At 38.6% G+C, this 16,431-nt stretch overlaps 1 protein-coding gene across 1 annotated transcript in view; it reads right to left on the bottom strand.

The window, feature by feature from the left end:
• Positions 1–16,431, bottom strand: part of chm (chameau) — a 67,340-nt gene that overhangs the window by 38,638 nt on the left and 12,271 nt on the right. Inside the window, exon 4 of the mRNA XM_067767776.1 lies at positions 3,717–3,804. Coding sequence (XP_067623877.1) covers positions 3,717–3,804 — 88 coding nt within the window. The remainder of the gene's footprint in view (positions 1–3,716; positions 3,805–16,431) is intronic.

The following is a 16,431-nucleotide window of genomic DNA, read 5'->3' on the forward strand; positions in this document are numbered from 1 at the left end:
TATCGTACAAACAAATTCTAGAGTCACCCCTGGTCCACCTTTATGGCGATATCTCGAAAAGGCGTCCACCTATAGAACTAAGGCCCACGCCCTTTAAAAATACTCATTAACACCTTTCATTTGATACCCATATCGTACAAACAAATTATAGAGTTACCCCTGGTCCACCTTTATGGTGATATCCCACCTATAGAACTAAGGCCCACGCCCTTTTAAAATACTCATTAACACCTTTCATTTGATACCCATATTGTACAAACGCATTCTAGAGTCAACCCTGGTCCACTTTTATAACGATATTCCGAAAAGGCGTCCACCTATAGAACTAAAGCCCACTCCCTTGTAAAATACTCATTAACACCTTTCATTTGATACCCATATCGTACAAAAAAATTCTAGAGTCACCCCTGGCCCACCTTTATGGCGATATCTCGAAAATGCATCCACCTATAGAACTAAGGCCAACTCCCTTTTAAAATACTCATTAACACCTTTCATTTGATACCCATATCGTACAAACAAATTCTAGAGTCACCCCTGGTCCACCTTTATGGGGATATCTCGAAAAGGCGTCCACATATAGAACTAAGGCCCACGCCCTCTAAAAATACTCATTAACACCTTTTTTACTCATATCGTGCGAACAAATTCTAGAGTCACCCCTGGTCCATCTTTATGGCGATATCTCGAAAAGGCGTCCATCTATAGAACTTAGGCCCACGCCCTTTTAAAATATTCATTAATACCTTTCATTTGATACCCATATCGTACAAAATAAAGTCTAGAATCACCCCTGGTCCACCTTTATGGCGATATCTCGAAAAGGCGTCCACCTAAAGAACTTAGGCCCACTCCCTTTTAAAATTATCATTAACACATTTCATTTGATACCCATATCGTACAAACAAATTCTAGAGTCACCCCTGGTCCACCTTTATGGGGATATCTCGAAAAGGCGTCCACATATAGAACTAAGGCCCACGCCCTCTTAAAATACTCATTAACACCTTTTTTACTCATATCGTACGAACAAATTCTAGAGTCACCCCTGGTCCATCTTTATGGCGATATCTCGAAAAGGCGTCCATCTATAGAACTTAGGCCCACGCCCTTTTAAAATATTCATTAATACCTTTCATTTTACCTTTATGGCGATATCTCGAAAAGGCGTCCACCTAAAGAACTTAGGCCCACTCCCTTTTAAAATTATCATTAACACATTTCATTTGATACCCATATCGTACAAACAAATTCTAGAGTCAGGCCTGGTCCACCTTTATGGCGATATCCCTAAATGACGTCCATCTATAGAACTATGGCCCACTTCCTCTTAAAATATTCTTTAATACCTTCCATTTGATACACATGTCATACAAACACATTCCAGGGTTACCCTAGGTTCTTTTTACAACATGGTGATTTTCCCTTACTTTGTCTCCACAGCTCTCAACTGAGTATGTAATGTTCGGTTACACCCAAACTTAGCCTTCCTTACTTGTTTATATGTAAAATCGATAAATGTGTAACCATTCAATGACAAGCCGATATTTTTCATAGGTCGCTTTCTATTCTTGTATGTATTAAATAAAATAAAATAAATGTAAGGCGCGATAACCTCCGAAGAGATCTAAGGCCGAGCTTCTCTTCCAATTTGCGTCGTGCTCCTCTTGATTTTCCCTACAAATTGGCCGGACGGGACCTACATGCTTTATGCCGACTCCGAACGGCATCTGCAAGGCAGATGAGTTTTCACTGAGAGCTTTTCATGGCAGAAATACACCCGGAGCGCTTGCCAAACACTGCCGAGGGGCGACCCCGCTTAGAAAAATTCTCCTCTAATTGAAAAACCTTATTTCTAAAAATTTTGATGTTGCTTTGCCCGGGAGTTGAACCCAGGGCATACGGTGTGATAGGCGGAGCACGCTACCATCACACCACGGTGTATGTATTATGTGTTCCAAATATGAGCCAAATCGGACCACAAATACGATTTTTGTGAATATCTCGATCCTTGCGCCACCTAGCGACAATTTTTTCATAGGTCGCCTTCTATTCTTGTATGTATTATGTGTTCCAAATATGAGCCAAATCGGACCACAAATACGATTTTTGTGAATATCACGATCATTGCGCCACCTAGCGGCGATTTTTTTCATAGGTCGCTTTCTATTCTTGTATGTATTATGTGTTCCAAATATGAGCCAAATCGGACCACAAATACAAGTTTAGCGAATATCTCGATCCTTGCGCCACCTAGCGGCGATTTTTTCTTATTATTGCATTGTCATCGGGTTCCGAACTATATTCCAAGTTTCAAGCTTGTAGCTTATCGGGAGGTTACTTAAATTTTAATTACAAAATTCGTTCACAACGGCCGGCCGTGCAGCCTGTCAAGTCAACCTAAATAAAACCGTTTAACAAGTAAAGGTGTCTAAGTTCGGGTGGAACCGAACATTATATACTCAGCGTGAGCTTCAATTGCACAATTCATTTCAGATAAAGTACTTTTCTACATAACACGTGGCACCGCCCATTTAAAAAAAAATGTCTCCCCATTTCCTCTTACAATAAAACTTTATAAGTGAGATATCATTGATTCAAATCTACTTTTTGCTAAGTTACAGCTTATTATTCTAATCTACGACCCTTTTAAACTTGTTTTATATCTAAGTTGCCGTGGTCTTTAACCGATCCCGTCCATTTTTTCTAGAAATATTTTCTACTATAGGAGAAATTTAAATACCCAATTTTATTACGATCCGTTAATTTTTCTTGGAGTTATGGATCCCGAAACATAGAAAACTGTTAAGTCATAAAAGGGTCGGTGCCACGCCCATTTTTTAAAATTTGAAGTTTTTCCTATTTATTGATATAAGTTCACTAGGGAAATTAAATACCATTGATATAAAGCCCTTTTTTGCAAAGATATAGCTTATTTTAGTCGGCCACGACCCTTTTAAAAATCTTTTATATAAAAGTGGGCGTGGTCCTTAACCGATTTCGTTAATTTTTCTTCAAAGCATTCCCTATAGTAAAGGCAACCTCTCTGCCGAATTTTGTTACGATAGGTTTAACGATTTTTGATTTATGATTAATAATATTTGTAAAATTGATTTTATCACAAGTGGGCGGGTCACGCCCATTTTAAAAATTGTTTTCAAATGTTTATCAAGTCTCAATATCAGTCCACACGTCAAATTGCAACATTCTAGGTGTATTATTTACTAAATAATCAGGTTTTGTGTTTTCCAAAATGTTATATATATAAAAAGTGGGCGTGGTTATCATCCGATTTCGCTCATTTTCAATACAAATCTATTCTGGGTCCAGATAAGCTCGTGTACCACATTTGGTGAAGATATCTCAATATTAACTCAAGTTATCGTGTTAGCGGACAGACGGACTGACGGACGGACGGACATGGCTCAATCAGATTTTTTTTCGACACTGATGATTTGGATATATGGAAGTCTATATCTATCTCGATCCCTTTATACCTGTACAACCAACCGTTATCCAATCAAAGTTAATATACTCTGTGTGCAAAGCACGCTGAGTATAAAAATTCGTTTCCCGATGTACACCTGTACGTTCACACAACGAATTTCACAAGTACTTTATGTTCACTTAAGATGCTTTTACAAAAAAAAAAATAGGTGAGTGCGTAAAAACTCGATTGGTTGTTTTGAAAAACTATGTCTTTTATTAATACTTACTAAAATCAATGAGTAGACGTCCATAGCCTTTTCGTTGATATGGTGGAAGTGTGAGTATGCAGGAAACGTTGTAAAAAGAATTTTTTTCCTAGAAAGAGATAAAAATATTTATGAATGTATTAAAAGCTAGCAAACCATGCCATGATTTGCTTCGGCTCAGTCTAATACAATAATAACTCAGTAGGAAAAGCCAATTAAAGCCATCCTTGTAAGTGCTGTTTGTGTATAATATAATAAGCTTTTATCCCCCTCCGACTCCACTTATTTTTCCTCACTATCTCTCTCTTTACCTATTTCTACTACACATTCCAACTCCATCACTTCTCCTAAAATTAACCTATCCTCTTCAATCCCCTGTTGTTGTTGTTGTTGTAGCGATAAGGTTGCTCCCCGAAGGCTTTGGGGAGTGTTATCGATGTGATGGTCCCTTGCCGGATACAAATCCGGTACGCTCCGGTACCATAGCATCATTAAGGTGCTAGCCCGACCATCTCGGGAACGATTTATGTGGCCACATTAAACCTTCAGGCCATTCCCTCCCTCACTACCCCCAAGTTCCATGAGGAGCTTGGGGTCGCCAGAGCCTCGTCTGTTAGTGAAACAGGATTCGCCGCGGATAGGTGAGGTTGACAATTGGGTTTGGAGAAGCTATATATTGCGCTGGCAACCTGAAAGGTTGCGCTACACAGCCCCTTGAATCAAACAGCCCCTTCAATCCCCTCTCCAATCACACTTGCTTTTAATGTTTACCTCTTATCCTCCTCTTCTATCGTTGTTGTTGTATATGGTGTATCCATCCCATTTCGACCAATTTTGGACCCGATCCCTTTAGAATTGGCTGAAAGTTTTTCTTCTTTTTCTAGCTTACGAAAGACGTTTTTCAGAAGTTTTTCAAATTTTTTCATACAACTCAAAAAAAGTTATGAATTTAAAAAAAAAACACCGTTTTTGTTTTCAAAATGCTATAACTTTTTCAAAAATTGACCGTTTGAGATCTTTGTTTTTAGAAAATTTGTTTTTAAATGTACTTTTTGGAAAAAATTTAAAAAAATTTTTAAAGTTTTTTTTTTTGTAATTTTTCAGTTTTTCGACATTTTTCGAATTTCGCCCTTTTTTTTCTCATAAAAAACTTCAATCAATTCTGCAATCATCCCCACTAATCCCGGAGTGGGCCGAGAGTTTTTTTTTTATTTAATTGAAAAAAAAAACTTTAAAATGTTTTTTGTATTTTTTCCGAAAAGTACATTTAAAAACATATTAAAAAAAAAAATGATCCCAAACGGTCAATTTTTGAAAAAGTTATAGCATTTTGAAAAAAACGCCGTTTTTTCAAAATATTTAAAACTTATTTTATTAGTTTTTTATTATTCTCGGCCCACTCCGGGATTAGTGGGGATGATTGCAGAATAGATTGAAGTTTTTTATGAGAAAAAAAAACGGCGAAATTCGAAAAATCTCGAAAAACTGAAAAATTACAAAAAAAAAAAACTTTAAAAATTTTTTTTAAAATTTCATAACTTTTTTGGAGTTGGATGAAAAAATTTTAAAAACTTCTGAAAACGTCTTTCGTTAGCTAGAAAAAGAAGAAAAACTTTCAGCCAATTCTAAACGGGGTCGGGTTCAAAATTGGTCGAAATGGGATGGAATACCCCATATATATAGCGATAGACACTCCCCGAAGGTTTTGGGGAGTGGTATCAATGTTGATGGACCTGTGCCTGATTTAGTTTCGGTACGTTCCGGTAACAAGCACCATTAAGGTACAATCCCTACCATCTCGGGAACGATTTAATGTGACCAGTACACCGACATTTGTTGAAAGCCATGCTGGCTTAAATGCATTGTAATCTAATCTGATTAAATGGTACATTATACAGAAGTGTCTAGCGTCGCTGGCGCTCGGAGGACAACGTCTTTCTGCACAGCAACTTCGAAGCGACCCAAATTGAAGATGAGATAGCCAAGAGAAAATTTTTAAAGCGATCTCATGATTGCTTTGGATTAATAGGCAGAGGCTGCCAGGATGAAGAGGAAAAGAAGCCATTTTATCACTTTTATTTCTTGCTCAGGATCACCGATAAAACGAGTCAGATTTCTGGGACCATATTTTTTCGATATTCTTACAGAGGTTGGGCCGGGTATTTTTTGTTCCTCTCTCGTTCTGCCCCACTCGACACACTTGGCAATCAATCAGAGCAATGCACAAAAATATCTTCAAGTGAAAGTGTGTAAGGCGTGATAGCCTTCGAAGAGATTTTAGGCCGAACTTCTCTGCGTCGTGCTCCTTTTTAATTTTTCTTACAAATTGGCGGGACGGGACCTACTTGTTTTATGCCGACTCCGAACGACATCTGCAAGGCATATGAGTTTTCACTGAGAACATTTCATGGCAGAAATACACTCGGAGTGCTTGCCGAACACTGCCGAGGGGCGACCCCGCTTAGAAAATTGTCTTCTAATTGAAAAAGCTTGTTTTTAAAATTTTGATGTTGCTTTGCCCGGGGCGTGAACCCAGGATCTTCGGTGTGGTAGGCGGAGCACGCTATCATACACCACGGCGGTGGGACATTCTTACGCCCTCTCAATTTAGCCTAGCCTAAAGGGCTACATACTTCCTAAGCCACATAAGTACTCATCCGTAGAACACAAATACCCAACTACCATAAATCTTAACCCCAGCTTTAACCTTAAACTAGCAGTTGTAACGGGTTGTAAACCTCCTGGAGGCGTGGCATGTATCTCGCTATTCCATAGTTGTTTATAAGATACACATAGTCAAAAATGTTAGCCTAATGTATTAGCAGTTATAATGAACCTAAGCTGCAATTTCCCTGAAGGAGAGAAGAGGAGTTTTGGAATCCATTGTGTACATAAATTGGGGACCTACGCAGGCATTTACACACTAAAGCATGGAAATAGGAAGACAGCCACTTCTTTGCGACCGCAAAATCTAATTAACAGATAAGAGATGAAAAACTAAACAATTGTGAAAAATCATGAATTCTTCCAGACGTATGATCGCATAGAGTTTATTCCAAGTACCACTTCCCCTCTTTTGAGATAAAAAGATTAGCACATAACACATAAATCCACATAAATCATTTACACACAAAGGACAGTTTGAACAGTTACACAAAATTTGATATTTTCGGGGTTCATTGACCACAGCATATATATACATAGTATTTGTTGTAATTGTATAACTTGCGACAATGCATAAGGAGCAGGGAGTCATAAATGCGACAGAGCTTTTGTTAAATACATAAGTACGTATCGATATAGGTATGTAGGTATATATTGGGCGTATGCACACCCTGGACGAGCACACGACGACCCTAAATCGCGGTTGTATTAAAATGCAACCACCATGTTTTGTTCAGACTACCGGCGCAGACAGTGTCAGCATCCTTTAAGTGGGGCGAATAAAATCTCGTACCCGTGTCAACTCGGTAACCATGCCATTGCACTCGAAAATTCGGAAGCCAGACACAAAAATATTCAAACAATCAAACAAAAAAGCACACACACACACGCAGCCAAAAAAAAAAGAAAAGTACAGAAAAAGTAACAAACATAGCGCCCCAAAAATTACCGAAAATTTGACGCGTGTGCAGCAGCCGAAAAGAAGCAGCAGTTACGAGCTGGAGTAAGCTGCAGTTGCTGTTACTGCATCCTTTTATGATGCTGCCTAGACGTAGAGTCTGCTTACTATGTACTTATAACTGCAAATCGTTCACAGTGGTAAAGTTTGTGGAAAAAGCATTAGAAATCTTTTAACAGGATAAATTTAGTATACTCGACCGATTACGCTCTTCAGTACAGCTATTATTTCGCAACTCAACTCTCTCAACTGCTCTCTGAGAGCACAAGTCCGTCCGACGCAATGCAGGAGCATATCTCTAAAACATTTCGTACCGCAGCCGAAGAAAAAGTTGGTTACCGGCGAACACGAAAAAACAGCTGGTACAATGAAGAATGGCGTGTTGCAACCGAAATAAAAGACGCTGCCTAAAGAGCTACCGAGTTGAAAAGGGAAGAGAGATGACTTACAGGTGCTGCTAGCCACCAGAAACAAGGCCCGCGAACTTTACGGAAAAATTCGGCGACAGAGGAAGGTTTTAAGTCCAGAGAACTCTTAAATGAGCCAAATTTTGGGAAAAAACCAGCGAAAAATGGATTGACACACATCACCTCTTCGTCAATTTTAAAGCCGCCTTCGACAGCACGAAGAGGAGCGAATGAAATTGAGCAACACCATCAGCTCAGGCAGACATGGGAAAAACATTCCGATCCGTTCGAAACTAAACAGCTTCCAAACAGGGTGACCACTTATCGTGCGATTTCTTTATTTGATCTGCTGTCATCAAACAAAGAGTCAACGCATTTGAGACTTGGAAACTACGCCACTGTTGGCAGCCATTTCGAAATAGTAAAATACTTCGAATGATTTACGGATCTCTACGTGCTGGCGACAGCGAGTCTCCAAGAAGATTTCATGATAAGCTGCACAAGTTCTATGCAGACATCAACATGGTCCAGCGAATTGAATCGCAGCGGCTACGCTGGCTAGGCCATGTTATGCGAACGGTAGATGATGTAGATGATGTTCCGGCTAAGAAAATATTTTTATTGGAAGTCGCTTATGGAAGCAAAAGAAGAGGCAGGCCCCCACTCAGCTGGAAGTACCAAGTGGAAAACCATTTAAACTCCCTTGGCGACAGTTAACACAACGAAGAAGCGACTGGCGCGCCTTGTTGGACTACCATAAACAGTTAAGCGCCAATTTAAGTAACTAAGCAAGAACTATTTCCAAATTTCACACTGTGCGCAGCCCCTAAATTTCAGTCGAAAAATACGTATTGCAAATTTTCATTCTTGGATAAGAGATACTCCCCTCAAACACGTATGCAGCTCCAAAAGGTTCACGACCTCATTACGTTGCGCCCAGACATAGAGAATAAAAGTTTTGCGTGCAACATCCTCTGCTCTCCACTCAGGTTGCATGCCTCTGCTCATCGTTCATTGGCTGCAAACCGAAGCGGTTGACTGAGTTCGCGTCTGCGCTAGCAACGACGCCAAAAATTGCATAGAAATATATGCATATGTATGTAGATTCAGCTGAACATTTCTGCATTGCAGCCGATTGAGACTTGAACAGAGACACAGCCAGTGGATCGGTGGGTAGCCAGCAATTTGTGTGTATCCAAGACTGTTGTTGTCATTGATGTCTACGACTCATTCACGTGTATCTGCTCTCTTCCCATTCGTCTACGGTTCGTCTACCGTTTGTTGTTATTTTCGTTGTTACGTTGGATGTTGTTATTATTGTTGTTAGTATCGTGTGTGCTGCTTTTTACCGTCTGCAAGTAAGCAATGCAGACCCCTCAAGGGCGTGGATGGGGTGGCTGCCGGCGGCTTTTGGTTAGAGTGGTTGGTTGGCTGAGTGGGAACTTGTTGTAAGAGTGAAGTCTCATTCCTAGGGGAAAACCCATAGAATATGTACATATGTATGCTCGTTTTGTATGCTTCTTTTATTATTGAATCAACTTTACAACAATGGATGCAGGCTTTCATAAACATCTGTATAATCCTATCTATATGAATCTAAACTTTCTACTTTGCTTATATTTTCAGCAGTAAAGTGCAATAAAATAGCAGACCAGAGAACAAATCGTTAGTTTAATACACAAAGGCTCCTTAGTTACTTATTTACTTACTTAGAAGGCACTTAACCGTTCTTCGCTCTGCTAACTGGCGCTAATTGGTCACACCAAGGGAAATTAAAGAGGTCCGTAAACTTTTCGAAGAATTTTTCTCTCGAACACTCCCAGATCCGCTTCTCGTCTGATGTGCTCATGGTCCATGCTTTTGCACCATATAGCAGGACGGATACGATAAGTGACTTTTAGAGCATGATTTTTGTTTGCCGAGAGAGGACTTTACTTTTCAATTGCGTACTTAGTCCGAAGTAGCATTTATTACCAAGAGTGATTCTTCGCTGGATTTCAGAACTGATGTTTTGTTTGTTTTAACGCTGGTTCCCAAATAAACGAAGTCTTTTACTATTTCCAAATTATGGCTGGCAACAGTGGCGTGATAGCCAAGGCGCAAATTCGCTGACTCTTTGCTCGATAATAGCAGGTACTTCGTTTTGTCCTCATTCTCCATCAAACCCATCTTTTCCGCTCTTTTTCTAGTCTGGAGTAAGCAGAACTTACGGTGCTGGTGTTCAGGCCGATGATACTGTGACGAATATTAGCATCACTAAGCGTTACTATCTTCACTAAGCCAATACTAAGCAGCCACTACGTAAACAAATAACGGACGAAGTTACTAGACCTCAGAAGAAATGGGTGAACGAGGAAACCGAGAGTATAAAAGCAGCGCAAAATGAGGCATAACTAAGCGGTTTGATTTAAACACGCAATTGGTTGTGAGGTAAGAGTTATTGTGAAGTACTGTCAAAGTAGTCTAATAAAGCCCATTTTGCATTACTGAATATTGGAGTTATTTATTGAGCAGTTTAGCGATTCGGACGTTAGCAGAAGGTTTGGAATAAGCGGAATTTAACTAAATTCGTTACAATATCAATGTCATCAGCATACGCCATTAATTGTACGCTTTTATTGAATTTTGTTTCAGAGCGCTTAAGTTCTACAGCTAGTATAATTTTCTCCCGCATCCAATTAAAGAAATCGCACGATAGGGGGTCACCCTGTCTGAAACATCGGTTAGTTTCGAACGGTTCGAAGACGTGCTTTCCAATTCTGACTGAGCTGTAGGTGTTGCTTAACGTCGTTCTACACAGCCATACAAGTTTTGCGGGGAAACCAAATTCAGACATAGCGGCATATAGACACCTCCTTTTCGTGCTGTCGAAGGCGGCGTTAAAATCATTCGCTGGTTTTATCCAATAACTGACGTATTATGAAAATCTGGTCGATGGTAGACTTACCAGATCTGAAGCTACCCTGATAAGGTCCATTCTCCATTCACGGAGAACATCAGCATCCCAACAGGAAATTTAAGTTAAAATGGCAAAGTGCATTTATAAAAACAGTTTTATCAAACTTTTTGGAAAATTAGATTTTTGATTCAAAAATATATTTCAACATTCCCAAGTCCTTTAATTCATCAAGTTGTATTTACATGAAACTTGAATTGACAAACTGGCTTGATTCGGCAAATAGCGCAAAAATTATACCGATCACTCGCTTAAAACATCATTTCTCCGAAACGAATGTTTAAAAAAATATGTGGCTGACTTCAAAAAAAAAAATTAAAGATTCATTAATGTAAATTTTTCACTGTTTCGCTAAGTTACTTTAAACATTCTACAGTAATTTTTTGTAGAGCAGAACGTCAACTCAGTATCAGGTCAGGTATCTCACAGAAAAGTGAGTCCTGAACGAAACTGCTACAACTTTTGTTGAAGTAGTTAAAAAAAAACGCATATTGATTACCTATAACAAATCTAAAAAGGTAAAAATCCACCCTTATCAGTAGCGTTTCTCATCATAATATTTCTTACAGGGAATCTTAACATTTTTGACAGCCGTGCGCAGTGTTCATTCGTTGCTGTCACCCTAACAACTGGACGATGAAGAGAAAAGGTCCATTACTGATACTTAGCATAGACTTGACTTGGCTTGCGAACTGTCACTTACAGTTCTGTTAAATGAACATTGCATGTTACTGATTACTCATAACTTAACTTGACTTAGAAGTCTGTTGAATTTTGATTTTCTATGTAAGTTCTAAGTGACGTTTACACTTTGAGATGCCATTTCTTTGTTTCCATTTCATTTTGTCATACAAATTGACATTTATTTAAAAATAAATTTCAACGCTGATTATGATGCCAGATTGTATGCGCCAAGTGGAGTATAATCGTGGCTAAGTTGCCAAGTTTACGCCAAGTCAAGTCAAGTCTATGCTAAGTATCAGTAACGGGGGCTAAAGAATATGTGTGAAGCAAGTCTGGCTCGAACGGGAACTAAATATGCAACTATGAGATACAAAACGAGAATATATAAGCAACTATTCGAGACGGCTGTTGGAAAAAGATAGACCCTCGAAGAAATAGGTCAAAGAGCGAACAGAGAGTATAAAAGCAGCGCAGTAGAAGTGATAATCAATCAATTTGATTTTAAACGTTGTTAGTAAAGTGTGCGGGTAATATAATTGTGAGGTACTACTACCATAGTAGTGTTGTAAATAAAGAACATTTTGCTGTACTGAATATTTGAGTTATTTACTGGACAGTTCAGAGATTCGAACGACAACAGAATCTGCAGAATAATCATGAATTTCTTTAAAAATTCGTAACAATATAAAAACTACCAATTACTAACAAATCAACGCGTGTATAGCGCCTGGAGCGACTAGAAACTGATGCATATTTTGTTATGAAAACTAAATTGATTCTCTAGTTGATTGTTGTTGTTGGCTCAGACAAAGCATATTTCACTTGAAACTCTGGCTGCTCTGTTTCTGCACAATACTGTATCCTTTTTCATAGATATAATATCACTACAATATGGACTTCGTTATAGCCTTCAGAGTCAAACGAGTTTCGCCAAACCATTCGGCAACCAATGGAAAGCAAAGCTTTTGAACCTACCCCAAAGTCATCGCATGTAGGTTCCATTTTACATACCGACAGTGACACTTTATTCATGCATTCATCACTTACGCATCCCGACCTACAGGCTACTCACTCGCCTAGATCCTACAACAACAACAAATACAACAGCAATACTGTTTGCATCTAACATGGCAGTGTTGTCTACCCCACTTGCATTGTTCTTTTTAGTTTTGTCTATCCGACGAGATGAGAGCGGTGAGATTTAAGCATTTTTTTTTTTTTTGATGATGAAAGTTTGGTTGGAACTTTGGCGGCTTCCACAAAAGGCATTTCAAGCTCCAAATTAATCTAGTTTTATTTCATTGTTGATATGGAAGCAGTTTTTTTGTTTTTGTTGAAGTTGCAATAAAACAATAATGCTTACTATTCGGTTACATTTTCGTTATATGTTCATGGGGGACGTACAATGGGTCGTCTGACAGAAAATATTTGCCAAAAACCCCTATTTTTCATGTACTATTATACCTTACTATCCTGTTTTTATACCCAGCTGAACTTGTACTAGGCGGCGGCGTCCGGCGCGGTACTATATTTTCTACTCGTTTAAGACTGTTTAGGCCATTTATTGTTCAAGTCGAAAATTGGTCGGATATGGTCGAAAGTGGTATCAACGAATGCGCATCTCTGTCAGTTATAAGAAACTAATTGCGAAATTTAACTCTTTCTAACTGCTCAAAAGTTATTTAAAAAAACAGGCGTTTTCGATGTCAGCATAACACGGACTTTGCATCACCCAATTCACCAATTTATTAAAACAAAACACTAAAAGAAACGTTATATAACAAATTTATATAATCACTGTATATTTTTTCCAAAAAAAAAAAAATTACTCAAGGCGTTTCAAATTGTTTTCAAGTTGTTAAAAAAAAGCAAAAAAAAGTGCCGATTTTTTTAAAAATGTTATATTGCGATTGGCTGAAAGAATAAGCGAAATCAGTGATGCAAAATCCTTTAGTAGGTTCTAGAGACATAAACACTCCTTTGAAATGTTTTTTACCTCATACTTAAATTGAGAATATATGTACGTATGAGAGGTTTTTGAAAAATCACTTGGGCTTACATTCAAACATCTGTTGTTTACTTGCGACACTATATAATAGCGTCTGAAATGTTAATTTTAATTTTAACACTTCATCCTTCAACACCCAAGTCTCCCGGTTTGACATAAAGTTGGTCGCCCTATTCAAAACTATTCCCTTGGAGTTAATTACATTGATTATAGCCTATCAACCAAGTTTAAATATCACCTACACGTTACGGCTCCTTTTACAAATGTGAATACGTAGGCACACATATGTATTTACCAGGTGAGGCTTTGTCCTTCGCAAGAACACTCAAAGTTGTGAAGCAAAAGCTTTCCCAAGACAGTGGAAAAAATGACCGTGTGTGCTACTACCCTAACGAAGAGGACAGTCGAACTAGTGTGAAAACTGAAGCTACGCGGTCATCCATAACGAGCTCTTATATCATTAGGCCGGAAAACAGCAGTAAACATCATTCAACTTAAAATCGGTCGACTTTCATTCTAAAATATCGTTTTGATTTAACGAAGACTATTGAAATCAATGATGTGAACACAAACGTCTACAAACTCTGGTCTACATTTTAAAAATTTTATCCAGGGTCTTTGTAAAATTTTAATTATATAGATGCACCGAGGATTATACGATTTTCACCCATTACGCAATGACGGTATCCTTGGCCGAACTCCCTAACGTTTCAAATTGTTTCTCTGGTGTAGCTCGGCAAAAGCATCCGTTGGAAAGTCTTCGCAGCTACACCTAGAGCTTCTAGGAAAATGACGTAGACGAAGGTATGGGTTCGAAGTCGCAGTCCTATAGTTTCTGTGCTGGCATATGGTGTGAGGGTCAGAAGGCCTGGTAGCGACTGGTGGTCGGGATTGCTACTGTTCGCACATCGGGAATTGTAGCTCTTAAAAACAGCCGAAAAAACTGGAGGCGCGAGTTTCATGAGTATTAATAGACCATTCATAGCAACCGTATGTCAACTTTGTGCGTGGCCGCCAAGGAGCCACACATGATTTAAAGAATTTGTGTTCGCGACGATTATTAGGAGTTAACCCTAGGTGAAACTAAGCTTTGCACGGGATATGCAGACAAAAGTGTGGCTATTTTATGTATCTCTATTTCTTTTCAGCAGACGCAGCAGTACCAATTCCAAAGACCGGGGCTAGGTTCGAAGCCTCTCTGGAGCAAGTGAACGAGGGACAATCCCTCCACAAGGAGCTACTCCTGAAAATGTTTGCACAGTCTTGAGGAAAAAACCTCGGATCTTTCCGAAATGGCCAACACGTTGATTTCCTTAAATACATACAAGCAAACCCTTTCATAAATACTATTTTTTAAATCGAAAAATCAAGCTTTTTAAAGTAAGAACAGACTTCCATATATCAAACTCATCAGTATAAAAACAAGTAACGAAGGCTAAGTTCGGATGTAACCGAACATTACATACTCAGCTGAGAGCTTTGGAGACAAAATAAGGGAAAATCGCCATGTAGGAAAATGAACCTAGGGTAACCCTGGAATGTGTTTGTATAACATTGGTATCAAATGGAAGGTATTAAAGAGTATTTTAACCCTCTGTAACATACTGTAGACCACAGGCAACATACCATTTAACCTTCGTAAATTCATTGTCCCAAATTTTACTAATTTTCTATTCTGCGTCATAAGGTCAACCCACCTACCAAGTTTCGTCGCTTTATCCGTCTTTGGTAATGAATTATCGGACTTTTTCGGTTTTTCGAAATTTTCGATATCGAAAAAGTGGACGTGGTTATAGTCCGATTTCGTTCATTTTAAATATCGATCTGAGATGAGTGCCCAGGAACCTACATGGCAAATTTCATCCAGATACCTCAAAATTTACTCAAGTTATCGTGTTAACGGACAGACGGACAGACGGACAGACGGACGGATGGACGGACATGGCTAAATGAATTTCTTTTTTCGCGTAAATCATATTGATATATAGAAGTCTATATCTATCTCGATTAGTTTATGCCGTTACGGATTACCGTTATGCGAACAAAATTAATATACTCTGTGAGCTCTGCTCATCTGAGTATAAAAAATTTGATTGAGCCATGTCCGTCCGTCCGTCCGTTCGTCTGTCCGTTAACACGATAACTTGAGTAAATATTGAGATATCTTCACCAAATTTGGTACACGAGCTTATCTGGACCCAGAATAGATTGGTATTGAAAATGAGCGAAATCATATATATAACATTTTGGAAAACACAAAAAACCTGACTATTTAGTAAATAATACACCTAGAATGTTGAAATTTGACGTGTGGACTAATATTGAGACTCTTGATAAAAATTTGAAAAAATTTTTTAAATGGGCGTGGCACCGGCCACTCAATTTTACAAATATTATTAATCATAAATTAAAAATCGTTAAACCTATCGTAACAAAATTCGGCAGAGAGGTTGCCTTTACTATAAGGAATGCTTTGAAGAAAAATTAATGAAATCGGTTAAGGACCACGACCACTTTTATATAATTTAAGATTTTTAAAGGGGCCGTGGACGAATAAAATGAGCTATATCTTTGCAAAAAAGAGCTTTATATCAATGGTATTTCATTTCCTAAGTGGATTTATAACAATAAATAGGAAAAACTTCAAATTTTAAAAAATGGGCGTGGCACCGCTACTTTTATGTCCAAGCAATTCTCTGTTTCGGGAGCCATAACTCGCAGAAAAATTAGTTCAGAATAGAACCATATGTATATGTATTATTGCGCAGCCTTGTAACACTATTAAGCACACAAAACAAACAACAACAGCATTTTAAGTGTACAGCTGGGTATGTAATGTTCGGTTTCACCCGAACTTAGACTTCCTTACTTGTTCGTCATGGTTTTTTGTAGTCACTTGGTTTTCTTTCTTCATCGAGATGATATATCGGTATGGTTCCCGCAACGACTAGGATATCTTCAGCTGAGACCGTTCGGTAAGCCGAAACTATTCGCAGAGCCTGTGTTGCTCTTAATCTACTCAGATTCGCTCTTGTGTGCGCAGCACTTACGCAGGCTCC

The sequence above is a fragment of the Eurosta solidaginis genome, chromosome 2 (genome assembly GCF_040869045.1).
Source record: "Eurosta solidaginis isolate ZX-2024a chromosome 2, ASM4086904v1, whole genome shotgun sequence".
NCBI classification, from domain to species: Eukaryota; Metazoa; Arthropoda; class Insecta; order Diptera; family Tephritidae; genus Eurosta; species Eurosta solidaginis.